The following is a 20,159-nucleotide window of genomic DNA, read 5'->3' as shown; positions in this document are numbered from 1 at the left end:
AGGTAAGTTTGGGAAATGAGATGGAAGCAGCTCAGAGTATTAAGAAAGTCTCTGAAAGTAGCTGGCATTTGCTTAGAAGTTAGAGGTGCAAAATCAAAGATATCTATACTCTTTAGAAGAAGATGATATATCTTCACACCCTTCAGTTTATAACCAAGGAGTATCTTTGGGAATTGGCCATATAATGCCATCTTCTGAGCTTCATGTAAATAAGAATCAAACACAAAGTAAGCTAATGGAGTATAATCTTAAAGTTTCAAAGGTACTTCATCCTGCTCAATTAGCATGAAGTTTTAACAAGAAAGCCAAGTCAGATAGCCTAGTGTAAAAAAAAGTCTACGAATTCTTAAATTTAAAAAAAAAAAAATTCTTATTTCCAAATATGCCCTAAAACAACAGTACTCAAAGTATGGTTCAGGGATACCTGGGTCCAAGGACCTTTCAGGCAGTCTGTGAAGTCAAAATTATTTTTATAATAGTACTAAGATGTTCCTTGCCCTTTTCTCTTTCATTTCCTCATGACTATACAGTGGAATTTTCCAGGGGCACATGATGTGATATCACAACAGACTAAAGGCAGTCTGGTCTTGTATGTGAATACAGCTCACCTATTAAACCAAGCAATAAAGAGACTTAACAAAAAAATATAAAGCAATGCCACTCTTCTCATTTTTCTTTTTTTTTAAGAGACAAGGTCTCACTATGTTGCACAGGCTAAACCTGAACTCCTGGGCTCAAGTGATCATCCTGCCTCAGCCTCCTGAGTAGCTGGGATTAGAGCCATGCACCACTGTGCCAGCTCTTCTTTTTGTTTGGGGAAGATAATTATTTTTCATAAAAATAACTTGCTTCTTATTTAATGGATTTATTTTAAAATGAATAGTTTTAATTTTAATAAGGTAAATATCAATAGATGTAACGCATTATATAAACAAAAACTCTTCGGGGATCCTTAATTTTTTTTTTTGAGACAGAGTTTCGCTCTTGTTGCCCAGGCTGGAGTGCAATGGGGCGATCTCGACTCACCGCAACCTCCACCTCCCCAGTTCAAGCGAGTCTCCTACCTTAGTCCCCCGAGTAGCTGGGATTACAGGCATGCGCCACCACACCCGGCTAATTTTTTGTATTTTTAGTAGAGACGGGGTTTCTCCATGTTGGTCAGCCTGGTCTCGAACTCCCGACCTTAGGTGATCCACCCGCCTCGGCCTTCCAAAGTGCTGGGATTACAGGCATGAGCCACTGTGCCTGGCCCCTTAATAATTTTTAAAGGATTCAGACATCAAGTATGTTGAAAACAACTGCCCTAAGACATCCTCAGTACCAACCAAAGTAGTACTCAGTTTCCAAATGGGTAATTTTAGACACCTAAAATAACTTAATAAAGAGCCTAAATGTTAAGTTTCTTAGCACTCCTAGTACCAGAAAAAGTTCTACCAAGTTGCATAGTAATGAAAATCCCCAATGTGGAAAAATCTATTTTACTTTTCAAATGAATTCTACTTCAATTTAATAAACACAGATTGACCAACTTGGTGCTAAACAATGGAGGCAGTCAATTAAGATAAATATTTAAAAGGGGAAGAGTTAAGCTGGACACAGTGGCTCATGCCTATAATACCAGCATTTTCAGAGGTCAAGGCAGGAGGATTGCTTGAGGCCTGGAGTCCAAGACCAGCCTTGGCAACACAGTGAGACCTCATCTCTACAAAGTTTAAAAATAAAAAAAAAATAAATACAAAAAAGAGGAGTTTTAGCAGTCTGAGTTCATGGAAATCTTAATCTCCTCAGGCAAATACGGATATTTTCCAGATATATGAATGTCTGATTTGACTTTTTTTTTTTTTTTTTTGAGAGGGAGTCTGGCTCTGTCGTCCAGGCTGGAGTGCAGTGGCGCAATCTTGGCTCACTGCCATCTCCACCTCTCGGGTTCATGCCATTCTCCTGCCTCAGCCTCCCAAATAACTGGGACTACAGGCGCCTGCCACCATGCCCGGCTAATTTTTTGTATTTTTAGTAGAGACGGGGTTTCACCACGTTAGCCAGGATGGTCTCGATCTCTTGACCTTGTGATCCACCCGCCTTGGCCTCCCAAAGTGCTGGGATTACAGGCATGAGCCACCATGCCCGGCCTGATTTGACTTTTTAAATTAAACTTGTTTCAATTGCATAATCCACCAATTATTTTTTATCTAGCATAAAAATAATAATTTAACTTTTTGGATAGCTCAAGGTAACCACTAGAAATAGCAGTTTTTATACTATCGAGTAGATGAAGTACGAAGTATGATAAATAAACCTGTCTTCCCATCTCTGCTAGGGAAAAATACAAGATTGCATGCCTTTAACTTGAGGTGTTATAGGTGGCTCTATAACCCATCCTAGGCCAGGCAAGCATGTTATGTCCTACACGTATGCTATGTTTCAGATTTCAGATTTTTTCAAATTTTAAAATAGTTACTGACTGAGCATCTCTAATCTAAAAATCCAAAATGTTCCCATGAGCATATCCTTGTGCATCATGTTGGCACTCTAAGTATCAGATTCCGCAGCATTTCAGATTTTCAGATTAGGGATACTCAACCTGTACCAACTCTCAGTCCAGGTCAGGAAGAGAAAGCAGAAGGAATCTTTTGCCCTTTCCTACCATCCCTAAACATCAGTCCCAAGGCCACTGCATTCATCTCCCCTTTAATTTTTCAATCTTCTTCCAAAATATTCAGAAGAAAATGTTTACAATGAACCAACTGTTAAAGAGCTGTACATCTCTACAACTGCAATGCTGACTTAAGTTAGGAGAAAGCCCCTCCACCTTCAACTGGTAGACAAAACTGTGGCTACTTTACTGAATTAGATCACATCCATCCTACCAGCTCATGGACAACAATCCAGAAGAGACTTTAAAATGTATTTTAACTGTTCTGGCCATGAAAAGTGACCCAATTCTTCACTAATCCTCATCAAAATGAGAGAACCATGTGTTATACATCCAAATTGCTATAACCCTGAACAATATTTACTAAAATAAAATCTCAGATTTATAGTTTTATCTGCACACCCACATTTTTCCTAGTAACTGCTGATTTTACAGCTGAGAAAATAAAACTAAGAAACTAAGTTAACAAGGACACACAATGTTGATAAGCACTAGTACTGGGATTTAATCCTTTTTTTTTTTTTTTTTTTTTTTTTTTTGCTTTAGTACAATGCTCTTCCCAGCAGATCAGAACTGAACTGCCTAACTTCTTCAAACATTTCCACTCTCAAATGGGCAAGGAGCCAGGGGGAAGGTCAGGTCCAAGTTCCCTAACAAGAATTTCTAGTACACTGCTCAATGTTTCGCAAAACTACATTTTAGTTCCTTTGACACATTTATAATTTTTCTTTTTTTTTTTTTTTTTTTTTTTAGACGGAGTCTCGCTCTGTCACCCAGGCTGGAGTGCAGTGGCCGGATCTCAGCTCACTGCAAGCTCCGCCTCCCGGGTTCACGCCATTCTCCTGCCTCAGCCTCCCGAGTAGCTGGGACAGGCGCCTGCCACCTTGCCCGGCTAAGTTTTTGTATTTTTAGTAGAGACGGGGTTTCACTGTGTTAGCCAGGATGGTCTCGATCTCCTGACCTCGTGATCCGCCCGTCTCGGCCTCCCAAAGTGCTGGGATTACAGGCTTGAGCCACCGCGCCTGGCCGACACATTTATAATTTTTCAAGAAAAAATATATTCACCTTCAACATTTTTTTATTTGCAGTGTTCTTGCCGCAGTCTCTCCTTAGCTGTTCACTCATCGCTTGCAGCTCTCGTCCAAAGTGGATCATTCTTTCTATGGCGGCCTGACTTCCTCCACACAACTGGCGTCTCAACTGACTTGAATCAACTTCTGTAAGAAAAACAGACAAGTATTTTACTACCTTATGGAATGGAGTATAATGAAGACAACATACATTTCTTATAACATTGTGTACATTTAGTAACTATTCCCTAATATTTCATCTAAATATGCAGATTGTTAAAAATTCATTTTTAATTTAACATGAAACTGCAGCAAAAAGATAATACTCTATTTAGCTCTCAAGAGTCTAGGATCCAGTATTCAGCGTGCAGTTGAGAGGGGACAACCTTTCAGTGTTAGAGGGTACTTATGTCAGAAAAAAATTTTAGAAAAAGTGTAATTCCCAAACTACATTAAGCAACATTTACCAAAAAAAAAAAAAAGAAAGAAAAAGAAAACCGTAATAATGCCACTCGGGCTACCTTAATTGACATAGTAGAGATGTAATAAAATGTTCAAGAAAGCTAAGAAAACCTAAATGACTACAATAAAAATACAGAAGACAGTATATTATACTAATTGAAAAGATTAAATGCACTACTTTTTGAAAAATACCACTTTGAGAAAATACTTTTTTTTTTGGAGTCTCACTCAGTCGCCCAAGCTGGAGTGCAGTGGTGTGATCTCAGCTCAATGCAACCTCTGCCTCCCGGGTTCAAGGAAGTCTCCTGCCTCGGCCTCCTGAGTAGCTGGGATTACAGGCATGTGCCACCATGCCTGACTAATTTTTGTATTTTTAGCAGAGTCGGGGTTTCACTCTATTGGTCAGGCTGGTCTCAAACTCCTGACCTTGTGATCCACCTGCCTCGGCCTCCCAAAGTGCTGGGATTACAGGCATGAGCCACCTTGCCCAGCCAAGAAAATAATTTTATATATCTTGATAAAATAATTTATATAAATTACTAATAAATAAATCATTAATAATGAAGAAGGTAACGATGATGATGGTGGTTAATATTTCCTAAGCACTCTGTGCTATCAGCTTTTTGGATTATTCATTTACTTTTCACAATAACTTATGAGGTTATTATTATACCCATTTTACAGATGAAGAAACTGAGACGCAGAGCAGTTAAGTAATTTTTCCAAGGTCACACAGCTAGTAGGTGGCAGTTGCAGAAATCAAATCTATGTAATCTGGCTCTAGAACTCCTGCTCTTTATCACTATACTTAAATTACTCTTCAGAAACTGAGGTGGCTGATATTAAAAACAAAGCTGCATTTCTTTTTAAAAAACAATTTTAGTAATATCACTCAATCTCAAAATAATAAGAAATCTAACATTGCCATGGAATTCCAACAAATAAATGAAAAAATTTATTCCAACAAATTTTCACTCTCCATTTGATGGGATAGTTTGCTGATGGGACAGGCAATTTACTACATAAGTTGTCTACAAAATAAAATTATGCATGCTAATGTGTCTTGGAGCCACATCATTTTGTTTTTTGTGGTGGGAGTTTTTTTGGTGAGGGAGGTCATACTTAAGCATCTACTATATATCAGGGATAGTACTATGCATAGTCACACACGTTTACATTAAACCCATTTAAGAAATACTGATTAGAATTTGTAAAATTACCTACCCATTTGGCCTTACTGACTATACTGAAATAAATATAAGAAGTTTTATAATCTCTAACCTAAAATAGCCTAGAGGCTCAACACCAGTAATTCAGTTCTGCTGCATTAGTGACAGCGCTAAACCTGAGCCTAAGCAATTCAGCAAGGAACACTGCCTGTAGCTGAAAGGTAACTATTTTCTCTAGCAGCCCACTCAAACAAGAGTTTAAGTGCTATGCATTACTGTCAAGTCCTACGGCACATACATCGTTAAATCTGGTTTATGCTCATCAGCTGTGAATCAGTACAAGTAAAAACATAACCTTGTAGCCATCATTTTTTATTAAAAATGTAAGAAATATCACTGCAGACCCATTTCGGTGTCACAATCTTCCATTTCGTGGTCATGTTTAGAGCTACCATTTAGGAAACCATTGGATGAAGTTTCTCCAACTCCATTGGAGTAGTGATCTGTTTCCATGTCTACATCATTACTGAAAACGAAAAAACAAACCTAATTTTAGAAATATCATACTTGCAGCTTAGTTTAAAATAAATCACTACTGAACTGTATAGCCTATGAATAAACTAACTTCATGAGGCAATAGAAATCTGCAAAAAAGGTATTTAGTTAAATCTTGAATGTATTCAAAGCCAAACATGTTGCTGACTTTTAACAAATTTGTACCCCTGGAGATAAGGGAGGGAAAAAAGTACATATGCTAAAATGTAGTAGTTTTATGACTTTACATCAGTATGGAGAAATCATATTTCTGCACAATCCTATTATTTTTCAAACTCAGATCTGTACGTCTTCATTGATCAACTGCGGCCCCGCCAACTCCCTAGCCACCCCTCTCCCCTCTACTCCCAGCACTGATTTCCAGTATGTAAGGTGAAAACCTTACTCTCAAAACAAATACATCTCACTCCTGGAACCCAATTCAGCTCGTACCGGACCTCATACTCAATCCACTCCTAGACTATATTTAAATAGTCGGCATTCTGGCATTTGTCCTCACTACTTAAGAATATACACTCTTTCAAGGGTAACTGATCACTTAAAAACCGACTGAGCTTCATTCTCTCATCCCTTTTCACCACATGACACTATTTCTCTCTCACAGGCTATCTTATTGGCTAAAGTATTGCTGAATCTTAATTTTTAAACTGATGTCCTAGATAGTTTCCAGTTTTCACTCATTCCACTCAGTGAATATCTATCTGCCAATAACTACATTTGGACATATTTAAGCTGTCAATGTATGTCCTTCAGAACCATCCGCACTCTTATAAGCAACAATAAATATCTAATCTTTAGGATTTATCCTATGAAGGTCTAGGTAATAATTATACAATTTAGAAGTAAACATTAGATGAAATTTTAGGTAATGCTTAGATAAAAATGACATTTCTTATTACAAAAGCAATATATATTCATTTGTAGAAAAAAAAATACAGATGAGCAAAAACCACTGTGCGTAATACCACGGGAGGTAACAAATTCTAACACCTTGGGGGCATGTGTGCATGCATACACTCCTGTTAGTAAAACTGTTAAGGTAAAAAAACACAAGAGATCTAGGGAAAAGGGGGATATGGCCCTAGGACTCCAGAGCAGACTTACTCAACCAGGAAAGCTTGTTTATAATCTTGACAAACTTCGGAAATTGATACGAAAAACCAAACTTTAAAAATAAGAAAATCCTTACCATGACAGCTTTCAGTGGCCTTTTAAAAAATACTAAACTTTTTTTTTTTTTTTGAGATAACTCAAGTTAAGTATTTGAAAGGAACTCATTCATTTAACACACATTTAAGAGCCTCTGAGGTATGATCCCTGTTAGGTGCTAAGGATACTATGAAACAGCCTCTGCCTTCCTGCAGGAAACAACCTATAAAAAGCTAATTAAGTTATTATATTACAGAGTAATTATGATCAGTACTATGACGAAAGTTAATCACAAAACATGACACATTTGATGGGATGGAAATCAAGGAAAACATCCTGGAAGAACTGACATCTGAACTTGCATTTTCTCAGCCTGGACAGGAGTTCTACTGGAGGTGAGGGAGGGCAGGAAGAAGAGCATTTCAGATGGTGGGCGGTATCAGGGAAAAAGCACAAGTTTGCAAGTCAAATCCTGAAAAGCAGCCTCAGCTCTGCGACTTACTAGCTACTATTAATTGACCTTAAGGAAAAAAAAAGTCATTTACTTTTCTGATATCCGGCTCTACATCTGTAAAATGGTTTAAATAGTTAACACCATCTTTGCCTACTTCACAGTAAGGAAAGTCATTACCAACTACAAAACAAGTTATAGTTTAAGGCAGTTCAAAAGTTTACTTTCTTTCCCTTTTATACTGCAGACAAAGGAGGATGTTGCGTCATCAGACCTTCCGTTAAGCTTGCGTCCCTGAACTCAGGTAATAACAGATCTGTTTAGCAACTTCCTGCTGTGAGGATAGTATTTAAGAGAAAAACTCACCAATTGACTGCAATCTTACCCTCAAACACTGGCAGAACCCTTGATCAATGATAAAGTACCAATGCATTTATTATAAAGCATGATGAAGTTAACTTTTTAAATTTCCATCTATTTTTAAACTATATTTTGATTTTATATTTTCCAATATATCATCTCTGCTGTGAAAGATGATTTTTCTGCTGTTCTCATACACTTTTGTGGTTCTCCATTATAACTTTTATCAATCACACACAACATTACTTCAGTAAATTTTTGTCATGTGTGACAGACAACCCAGAAATTGAGATTAATCTCCAAATTTTCAAATATAGATTTTTTTTTTAACATAGACTCCTTTCTGCAAAATCATATTTCCATTAAGATTCCATGCTAAAAGTTAGGCTCTCTCTCCTTTAATAAGAAAATGTTGCACTGGTGACCATTTCCTGAAAATGCAATGTAACCAACTGGTTTGTTATAGACCAAATCAACATTAAATTGACCCAGTCCTGGATGATTTGGGCAGGGTGAATTCACAATAATTTGCAACTGCACAGTAGTATTTAATTCAAATAATTTCACTTCATGAACTTTTAGGTTTCGTAAATATTAAACCTGAGTATGTCAAGGGTCATAGTATACTGAATGAGATATCGTCTTTCAAACCTCTTCGAAGTCAGACACCCTACCTAGCAGAATGTTTGGTGCCCAACAAATCCTCAAAACTATCCTCCCACTAATGTTTACTAAATGACTTAACCATCTGCTATATGCAAGCTACTTAAAGGAAGGCTTTCAAAAAAGATTCTTTGTAAAGCGAGTTTTGAACTTGGAAAACATTCTACACATTTACACCAAAAAAAAACTCACACACACAGAAAATTAGTTGTAAATTTATCTTATGTCACCATTCAAGGTTAAATATGCTACTGTGTCTTAACTACTGTGAAAACATAACAAATGGCATTTATGTGATCATTTGTATAGCTCTGTGGCTGGCGGGAAGACAACGCATGAAGCCCTGAATTTGTCCTTGTAACTTTACTAGGGGGAAGAGGGTAGTAGAGAAGAAGAAGAAACTAAAGAAAGAGCTCATGTGCATAGTAGGAGACTAAAAGGCTTTGGGGAACTGAGTCCCTACCCTTTTATTCTCTGGAGGCTTAGGAACTCCCAGAGCCCCTCGGTGGGTCACATAATTCAAGTTCTTTCAAAATTTTTACAGTGATTACACCTATAACTAGGTTGCTTATATTAATGCAAAAGTTAGTGAAATTACTTACCTGGTGAAGTTATTAACTTGCTGTGATCTTGACATATTTATACTGTTCAGTTCTGGTACATTCAAATTGGATGACTGGTGTTTATTACTATGGCAATATGATTGATGTGCTTTATTTGATATTACACCATTACTACAACTTTCAAAACCTGAAGAAAAAGATACCACATGGAAATAGAAACAAACACTAATTTATTAATACGGTTGTAAACAAGTCTCCATGTTGATTTTGTATTTAAGACTTCTAGAATGTAGGAGAGTCAATGGATGATGTAAACAGGTAATTTCTTTGAAAGGATACTAAGAATACTTAACTGTGAGATCTTAAATGTTACCTCATCTAACATTTATTGAAGGGTTACAGATCTCATTTAATCCTCAAAATCCCCCTAAGATGGCAATATTATGATCATCCCCATTTTACATATGAATACACTGAGGCTCAGAATTTGTCCAAGCCTGAAGCGACTGTATGATATTCAAGAGGAGCAGTGGCTAAGAATAGACATGAGAATCACACTTGTTTTACAGAGTGGTGATATAAATAACTGAGAGGAAGTAATGCAGAAAAGAGTATAAATTGAAGTGAGAAAAAGCAATGATGTTACTTCATGAAAGGAAAGGAGACACTATCTGACTTGTTTAAAGAATGTTAAATGTACAAATATAACATCTTGGGAAATGCAGAATTAAAGAGATGGGCAAACAGAAGACTGAGAAGCATCAGATATACATCTTTGGCTGGGCATGCAAGCCCACACCTGTAAGCCCAGCACTTTGGGAGGCTGAGGCAGGAGGAGCACTTGAGGCCAGGACTTTGAGACCAGCCTCAGAAACATTGCGAGACTCCAACTCTTTAAAAGAAACAAAAACAGGCCAGGCGCGGCGGCTCACACCTGTAATCCCAGCACTTTGGGAGGCCGAGGCGGGTGGATCACGAGGTCAGGAGATCGAGACCATCCTGGCCAACATGGTGAAACCCCATCTCTACTAAAAATACAAAAAATTAGCCGGGCGTGGTGGTGGGCGCCTGTAGTCCCAGCTACTTGGCAGGCTGAGGCAGGAGAATGGTGTGAACCCAGGAGGCAGAGCTTGCAGTTAGCCCAGATAGCGCCACTGCACTCCAGCCTAGGCAACAGAGCGAGACTCCGTCTCAAAACAAAAACAAAAACAAAAACAAAAACACCAAAAAAACCTGTAGAAGCGATGTCACAAAAGCCAAGAAAGGAGAGGATTTTAATTACAAGAAGGCCCAAAGTCACAGAGCGTAAGACTGACGAGTCAAAAAACAGATGGGAGAAAATGAACTAGGCAGAGCTGACTTTTGCAAGAGGCTTGGTTGGGAAAGGTTGGGGATGGGGAGAGGGGAGGGAGGCAGGGGCAGCCCAGCTAGGTGTGGTAACCAGTGGCATAAGATATCACAGCTGGATCACCTTTAAATTTATATTTTATTAAAACACACAATTACCTTTTCACTTGAATGCTTTCATTTATGAAGGTCTGCTAATAACCTACTCTCAGAAACAGCTGTTCTTCAAGTTACTTCCTGGTACTGAGAACATGTGAATCTGAACCTACAATTTTTCACCCAGAAAATCCAGAAAATCTTAAGTATACACATTTGAAAACAGCTACAAAGGAAATATACAGATTTTCTGAGACAGACGGAATGTTACTCTGTCACCCAGGCTGGAGTGCAGTGGTGTCATCTCAGCTCACTGCAACCTCTGCCTCCCAGGTTCAAGCAAGTCTCCTGCCTCAGCCTCCTGAGTAGCTGGGACTACAGGCACTTGCCACAATACCCAGCTGATTTTTGTATTTTTAGTAGAGAAAGGGTTTTTACCATGTTGGCCAGGCTGATCTTGAACTCCTGACCTCGTGATTTGCCCACCTAGGCCTCCCAAAGTGCTGGGATTACAGGCGTGAGCCACCGCGCCCGGCTGGAAATATACAGATTTTCAAAAGGAAAACGGTTTAAGATTATAAAGAGGAAAAATCTAAAAATAATGTCGTAAGTTAAATCTCACCTGAAAAATGTGCGGTGCTTCCTTTGCCTGATGCTAAATTGTGGATATTCATTCCATGGCTGGGGCTCATACTTGGACTACTAAAAGGTCGAGGACTAACAGGATAACTGTCTTGAGACTTTGGACTTCGGCCTCCCAAACATCGAACTTCACTATCTGTACCATTCACCATTTCTATAAACTGACGCACTCTAAAGGAAAAAAGAAAAATTTACTTAGACATAAACTTCAAATGGCCTTTTGTTTATTTAATAGCAACAGATTTCTAAAAATATTTTTAAAACTTTTATTTATCAGTAGGATTGGTCTTTAGATAGTAAGCTAAAAATATTAAATACGGTGTCCTATACTTTATTGCTTAGAATTTTAGAATTTCCAGAAAAATGAAGAGTGTGATGTATCAGACACTATAATAATATTACTCCCCCTTTAATCAAGATTTACTAAATGGAATTTACCTATAAGAAGATATGAATCCCTTTTTTTTTTTTTTTTGGGCTACAAGTAATTTAATCAAAATAACATATGCACTTGGTAGCAAATCAAACTGTGCCTAAGGACAGGATTTTATGTATATATGATACATCTAAAGCATAGCCTTTCTCCCCACCCGTCCCATTTCCAACTTCTTAACCAAAATGGGCCTCATTTAAAATTCTACTTACTCTAAAGCAAAACAATTGTGTCATTTGGCTTACAAAGGATACCTGTTGCTTAACAAGTTGAAATCGAAAGCTCAGTAACATCTCATTTTTTAAGTAACAAAGATTCATAAAACCAATTAAAAGTGTCAAATCAGGATAGCTATTATTAAAAAAAATAGTTAAACACAGAATTACCATATGATCCAGAAAGTCCACTTCTGGGTATATAACCGAAAAAATCAAATGCAGGGACTCAGATATTTGTACACCTATATTCATAACAATTATTCATAATAGCCAAGAGGTAGAAGCAAACTAAGTGTCCATCAGTGGATGAATGGATAAACAAAATGCAGTATTATCCAAACAATGGAGTACAATTCAGCCTTTAAAAGGAAGAAAATTCTGATACATGCTACAATAAAGATGAACCTTAAGGCTATTACACTAATTAAAATAAGCCAGTCATGAAGAACAAATACTCTGATTCTACTTATATGAGTAGTCAAATTCATACAGGCAAAATGTAGAATGGTGGTTTCCGGGGCTAGGGGGAGGAATGGATGGTTAGTGTTTAACAGAGTTTCAGTATGGGAAGATGGAGAAGTTCTGGAGTTGGATGGTGGTGATGGTTACACAATGATGTGAATGTAACAAATGGTAAATTTTATGGATATTTTATCACAATTTTTTAAAATGCCAGAGAGATTAAATGTAAGGTACTTTTCAGAAGGAAAAATAGACACCCATCTTCTAAATAAGATTTTCACATTTTTAAAAACATAAATAGAATGGTAACAGCAAATACATAGCAAAAGACACCTTCTGCTTACGGTCCTTAACACAAAAGTATTTTTCATAACATGTTACCTTAAATGTACTACATTACAAAATTTATATTTGAAAAAGAAAAAAAAATTACAAAAGCATGAAAATGTCTTTTATTATGTAACATATATGACAAGTACTTATAATATATAACAAATATAGCATTTTATTATGCAAACTCACTTTAATGTGAAAAGGAGATTAGGATTTCTTTCAAGTAAACTTGGGTATAACTGTTGTGTTGTTTCAATGGCTTCTCCCATTCTTCCTGCTAATACCAATTTCTGAATTCCTATTCAGTAAAAGGAAGCAAACGATTAACTTTTACAAAAGTAGATAAAACATAAACTTAGTGGATCCTCAAAAAAGAAGGCAGTTAGTAAGAAATCTTTAAATAAATTATGATTAATTTCAATTTCTTTTTCTAATATCATAGTTTCCATTCAGCAATCCAGGAAACATTTCAGACATTTATTAAAAAATTAGAAAAACAAGTACTGTCACAAATTTTTTTAAAAAAAATCACAAACATACTAGTAATATAGTTAAAATATCTATTATGCAATATTGAAGTTTCAAACACTGAGATTAAAAAGACTGTTTTAAAGAGATAATAAAACGCCTTATCAAACATGATGACCTTCTGAAAAAAGGACTAAAAAATGATAGCTTTTGAGTAAGATTCCAATTTAACAGAGACTCACTGAACATTCACTTGATCTGATTATCTGTTAAATTAGATGATGAGGATACAAAATGAGTGATCTCTGTTCAATAGAGCTTATTAAAATAGTAGAAAAGGACAGCACACAATTAACTACAACACAATGTAATCAGTGCTATTACAGCAATTTGACCTATGAAACAGTTGTCTTCATCCATTAATTTCACCCATCTGTTTTGTTTTCATCTCTATACGCTTGTCAAGTATACCCACCCTGATGGACAAACAGCACCCATTTTAGGATGGCTAACTATGGAGCAGTTAATGCTGACTTGCCATTGTTATATAGGACCTGTTTTATCTCTGGCCACACACGCCAGCACTAGGATCTAAATAATAAATACTTATGATCAATACTATATTAGATAGCCATTTAAATTAAAAGATATTTACATTTCTTTCACACATTATCTCCTCCAACTAATCAGACTACTTTACTATTTTTTAAATCTTTTTATTAAATGTTTATTTCCTGAAAGCTTAAGAAAACATTCCTTTAAGAAAAAAATGGTAAAGACATTCCTTACAAAAATTTCTGTAAAATCTCTCTAGAATTAGAATTCTGACAGAGTCTTATGTGAATTTTTAAACTGATCTTCAAAAATGTCAGTGAAAATAAAATTCAGAGGCATCCATTTTAAATTAATATATTCGAAATTTTTTAAATTAAAAAAATTAAATTTCTAAAAATTAAAGTAACCAAATCTATAATCTGAAAACAAATATTAGCCATGCACCACAGTGTCCTTACTTTGTCTATTCTTAATGGAAGCTAATTCTTCTAGAACGGTCTGGTCTGTAGATCTGGCAAAGGCCTCTGCTGTGGCACAGTACCCATGGTGGACTAAATAAGATGAAACCATTCTTAAAATAAAAAGAAAAAACATACATCTTTTAGTGAAGAGAATACATGCTTCATACTACAATTTACATAAACAAAATCTACTCTGGTGTTATAAAAACGAACCTATTTCCTTGAAACAAGGCGTTAAGAACTTCACCTTTAAAGTAAGCTTTTGAAAAACATCATTTTGTTCTATTCATGTAGTATTTTCAAAAAGATAACTGCAAATGCTATGTTGAGACTCCTCTCCCTAAAATAAATATTACTTGAGAATCAAGGACATTAAGTGACCTTTTCTTTGATTCTTGGACTCTCATTACCCCCAGGTCCCTTCCTATCTTATTATTCAGCCCTTCTAACCATAATTTCTATTTTCACTTTATCATATGACTTAGTCCAGTAATTGCTGGCATTGTGTAAAATAACCAACTTTAAAATAAAAGATTAAATCTTAATGTTCCAGAATTCAACCATCTTCTTTATACACCAGTTATATGAAATGGGATCACACAGTATGTACAGAATACTAAGGTGAATCCAGAGAGACAATTTTCCAGAACAATGTCTATAAGTGTACTACTAATTAAAGAATCAGCCTTCTAGTCTAAATCAATTACTATGGTTTTACCCAAGAGATTTATCAAATATGACTTACATGTGAGTGACACATTTGCAATACAATAATCTTTTAAAAAGGTACCAGTTAGTCAAAACATATACTTACATCTATCCACAAAATGTGGTTAGAAAAACTGGTGATGCAACAATATTAACCCAAGTATCTGTTATCTCCAAACATTCAACTTTTAAACCTGCCTCCACTTGACACTACTAAGGGCCAGTTAAAAAATGGTGGGAAGCAGTGGTTCACCAGGAGGAGACTGAAGCGAAGTGTGGAGGAAAGCGGGGAAAATGTCTAAGAAACAGATGTGCATCTTACTTTACCCAACTGTTCAAATTAATTAAAGGGGGAGGGGACCTTTTAGAATGGACTCTTCAAGAGTTCATGGTGAGTATCAATTCAGTGAAGAAGTGGGTGGGAGGATCCTGGTTATAAGGTTAAGATAAATGTTTTCTACTATTTTGCCATGATGCTCAGTGGTAACCATTTTTAGGGCATTAAAACAATGTGGTCCCAGAACAACCCATTCTAGCTTCAGTTCATGGTGACCACCAGATTCTGCATCAGGGTTGTCTATGCTCAACTGGGCTGGACAAAAAAACTAGTGTCCAGTCTCTGTAATACAGATGATAATAGCTCTAGGGAAGAAGTGTGCTTTCAGAGTCATCATTACGTCTCCCAATCACTACCTTTTCTAAAAAATACCCCCAACATTTTATTACAATTTTAAAGTTAAGAATATTCAAGGCAATTATAAGGACATTAAAGATGAAATGTGTTGGACCAATTGTATCTGAAAGTCTGCTATTTTCTTGGCCTGGATTATAATAGTGAAGATGACTTTTTAAATTTAATGGTATTTATTTAAATTTTAAGTCTATACTTCACTACTGCTGATAGTTCAGATATTGAGAGCTTAAACACAGCCAAGTTTGTGTCCAAAATCCACAGAACTCGATTATAAAATTTAGATGATCTCTCAACTTTCTTTTGCATTAACACTATTAAAAGTTAAATTGTATAACCTACAGAAATCATTAAATACTATTACTAAGAATAGCAAATGAATTAACCTAGCCTAGGTGACCTAACATCATTTTATTTCCTTCGTCAAATTAATTCAGACTGAAATACAATTCTGAATGTGTGTGATCAAACAGTTGTTTTTAATTTGTTTAAAGAGTGGAGTAAATTACTTTTTGTTGAGAGATTAAAATCAATAATATAATAGATATGTTAGTATATAAATTAGTGGATTAAAAAGCTTCCATGGATACCAAAAGAATAAATATCTTATAAAAAATAGATTCTGAATAACATAAATTCAAATATCTTCACTCTTACTTTTGTATCATGGTCTGCCATTCTCCTTCTCGATCTCCGATAGGAAATCGATCTATCTGTGCCTGGATTTTGGTTCTCCACTCCCGCATATAGTCTTCTATATCAAACACGAAAGGATGTTGCCCAAAATTGGCATCGACCACTTCTCCTGGTGTTTGAAGCCCCACGGTAGGATACAAATTTGGCTGTAAGATAACATATTTCATTAAACATCTATCCATTTTATGTTAGATTTAATAATTTTTTAATGTTATATTTAAAAGAACAGAACTATAAATTTACTTCAAATTTTAAAATTCCAATCAAAATATTAGTAAAAGGCTAAAACAAATGGTCTCAATTATATGTTAGATGAAAAAATACCACTTCTTGCAATTTAATCATCAAGAAAAAACAAAGCGAACGAAGATCTCTATTTTATTTATTCAGGGACAACGTTGTATTATACCATGAGGTATTATGCTACTAATAATATGTGGATGTAACTCTTGTTCTAAGATTATGTCATACAGTAGTCACAGAAATTCAAATATAAACACATAACTCAGGTTTATCCCAGATTTTATATATGATACATTTCTATAAACTGCATGTTAAAGCTAGTTATCATAAAAGTACAATCTCAGTCTGTCATTTAATAGCTTAAATTTACTATTTTCTTTTTTTTTTTTTTTTTTGAGGCGGAGTCTTGCTCTGTCGCCCAGGCTGGAGTGCAGTGGCCGGATCTCAGCTCACTGCAAGCTCCGCCTCCCGGGTTCCCGCCATTCTCCTGCCTCAGCCTCCCGTGTAGCTGGGACTACAGGCGCCGCCACCACGCCCGGCTAATTTTTTGTATTTTTAGTAGAGACGGGGTTTCACTGTGTTAGCCAGGATGGTCTCGATCTCCTGACCTCGTGATCCGCCCGTCTCGGCCTCCCAAAGTGCTGGGATTACAGGCTTGAGCCACCGCGCCCGGCCTAAATTTACTATTTTCATTCTGTACATTTGGGATGCCTAACTTTACAAAGGGAAGGGGATACGACCTTAATATAAGCAAAACACAGTGCCATGAAGAGTGGGGATTCTCTGTATTAAAAAAAGAAAAAAAAAGAAAAACAAAAAAAAACTCAAATGTACGTATTTCAAGGGAGGAAATGCATTCAGGTACACTCCATGGTTTCAAGGTTAATCAAGATGAAAAGCTGGTAACTTCAAATAAACAAAAAATAGAGGAGTCATTCTTTTGGCTATGTCACTAATTGGTTGTTACATCTAAAGGGAGAATGAGTTTCTGAGTGGCTACAAAATGCCAGGGTTTAATCATAATTCTGTGAGGCCACTATTATTATTTCTACTACAAAGATAGAGAAAAATGAGGATTCAAGGTTAAATAACTTGCTCATGGTCGTTCTGCTAACAAATGGCAGAGATGGAACTGGAACACAAGTTTGTCTGATACCACATTCAAAACTGATTTTTCCTCTTGCAACTCCAAATCCTACCATATTTTCGTTTTCTGTGTGTATGTCTTATATCTTTAACAGTTATAACAAGTATTTTTAGTACAAAACAAGGTAAAGATCAAGAACAGATAATTTCTGTGTGAAGATAAGATGTTAGATTTCACAGTAAAATGCAAAGAGGGTGTATTTAAAAACAACCGTTCAATCAAGCAGAACAAAATAGAAACAAAATAGTGTCAAAATATCAAAAAACATAAAGTACTAGTGGATTATGGAAATAAATGGCTAAAGCAAAGTATGCAAATGTACTGATTCTCAATAATCAACAGAGCTAACAAGTTTATAAACTTTTAAGCCAAAAACAGGTGAGATAGTACAGCCTTCTCATTTCACCAGTGAGAAAACTGAGACCTAAAGACTTTATAGAAACAGGCCAGGAGCGGCAGCTCATGCCTGTAATCCCAGTACTTTGTGAGGCTGAGGCGGGTGGATCACCTCAGGACAGGAGTACCAGACCAGCTTGACCAACATGGTAAAACCCCACCTCTACTAAAAATACAAAATTAGCTGGGTGTGGTGGTGCATGCCTGTAATCCCAGCTACTCGGGAGGCTGAGGAAGGACAACTGCTTGAACCTGGGACAGGGAGGTTTTGGTGAGCCGAGATTGCGCCATTGCACTCCAGCCTGGGCAATAAAAGTGAAACTCTGTCTAAAACAAAACAAAACAAAACAAAACACAAAAGAACAGAAAACCCACTACAGTTATGAAATACTTTAACACAAAAGCATATAAGCCAAAAACCAGAGTGAGACGATTATGTTCATTACGCAGAGTTTATAATGATATTCAGTACTGTCTAAATAAAGACACTTTTAAAACGATCTGCTCATCTAAATTTTCTTATAAATTCAGAAAAAATTATATCAACACTATCAAAGACAATCAACATTCATGAATTCTCTGATAAAACTATTTCATAAAAATTTAAAACTTCCCTGTGACAAAACATGCCACAAATGACAAAGATAAATGACCTTCTAGAAAAAAAATCTGCCACACATATGGCAAAATGTGTTTTCCAAATATAGAAAAAATTTAGGAGGACAAAGTTCAAATTCTTAAAAATGGCAACGAATATGAAGGCAATTTGTAGAAGAAATAAAAATGACAACACAAAGAGAAGTTTAATCACACTCAACTTTTTAGATGAACATTTTTAATGTGCACTTAAAAATAAAATCAATTAAATTAAAAGTTCAAGATTTAAAAACTTTTGCACATCAGATTAAGACTTGAAAGGCTGAGAATACCCAATGTTGATAAGGGTTGTGGAAATAACCCTCTCATCTACTTACACAGAAATAAACTGATATAATCTTTTAATAAATAAATCAGGAAAAATCTATTAACACTGACTGAGTAATTTCACTTGGAAGAGTGTATTCTTACAGAAAAATAAGTATGTACAAAGATATGTCCTGTAGCATTATTTGTAACGCAAACAAAACTTTAAAATATTCACAGATAGGTGATACTATACCACATTCATCAAATCTCAGAATCTAATAGTATCAAATATCACTATTTTGTGTCTAGGAAAACATAATGCAAATTAAACTCTGACCAGTCATTGATTCTACAGTGCATTCTCATTTCAGAAATACTAAAATATGAAAAAAATGTACATTTTATAATTAATCGATTGTGGTAGTAAGTTAATACAATAACATAACATAAAGCAGGCAAAAAGAACAGAATGAAAAATGTTATGTATGGACATAGAAAGATGTCCTATACACATTAAAGTAAGGTATAACATATTGTATATGTTATGACCCTATCTTTCATATAAACATTTAAAAAATGAACATACTGGCTTATATGGTGTTTAGAAAGAAGTCTAAAAGGATATATACTCAAGTTAAAACAAACATTATAGCCAAAGAGACTGGGACTATGAAGAACTTCTCTTTTGTACATTTCTGTATATATAAACATTTCTCATTTAAGTATTTAATACTATACATTACTTCTGTAATCTGATACATATTTAAAATAGTTTTAGTAATATTAAGTCAGTTTTGGCTCACTGAAAAGTAACTATAATTTTTATACCATTTACTCAACCTTAAAACTGGAGAATTTGGGGGAAGAGGATTAAGGACATAATCCTTAACTTGCTATATTACAGATTTTAAAAAACAACAGCCTTCAATGTTTTTTAGTATGTTCACCTGTGCAGCTATTATAATTTAATTGTATAACAATCCCATCATCCCAGAAAGAAACCCAGTACCCATTAGCAGCCACTCCCCATTTCCCCATTCCCCCGGCAACCACTAATCTACTTTCTAACTCTATGGATTTGCCCATTCTGGACATTTTGCATAAATGGAACAACAAAATATGTGATCTTTTATGACTGGCTTTTTCTTTTTTTTTTTTTTTTTGAGACAGAGTCTCGCTCTGTGGCCCAGGCTGAAGTACAGTGGCATGATCTCAGTTCACTGCAACCTCTGCCTCCTGGGTTCAAGCGATTCCCCTGCCTC

At 35.8% G+C, this 20,159-nt stretch overlaps 1 protein-coding gene across 1 annotated transcript in view; it reads right to left on the bottom strand.

Moving 5' to 3' along the window:
• The window catches only part of RANBP9 (RAN binding protein 9), a 96,268-nt gene that overhangs the window by 8,596 nt on the left and 67,513 nt on the right, over positions 1-20,159 (bottom strand). Inside the window, exons 6-12 of the mRNA XM_015135575.3 lie at positions 16,167-16,351; positions 14,108-14,220; positions 12,816-12,924; positions 11,161-11,351; positions 9,135-9,282; positions 5,759-5,880; positions 3,719-3,870 (exon numbers count right to left, since the gene is read on the bottom strand). Of these exons, the coding sequence (XP_014991061.2) occupies positions 3,719-3,870; positions 5,759-5,880; positions 9,135-9,282; positions 11,161-11,351; positions 12,816-12,924; positions 14,108-14,220; positions 16,167-16,351 (1,020 nt within the window). The remainder of the gene's footprint in view (positions 1-3,718; positions 3,871-5,758; positions 5,881-9,134; positions 9,283-11,160; positions 11,352-12,815; positions 12,925-14,107; positions 14,221-16,166; positions 16,352-20,159) is intronic.

This window comes from Macaca mulatta, chromosome 4, assembly GCF_049350105.2.
Source record: "Macaca mulatta isolate MMU2019108-1 chromosome 4, T2T-MMU8v2.0, whole genome shotgun sequence".
NCBI lineage: Eukaryota > Metazoa > Chordata > Mammalia > Primates > Cercopithecidae > Macaca > Macaca mulatta.
Note: the sequence above shows the minus strand (reverse complement) of the source record. Positions and strands in the feature narration are given on the sequence as shown.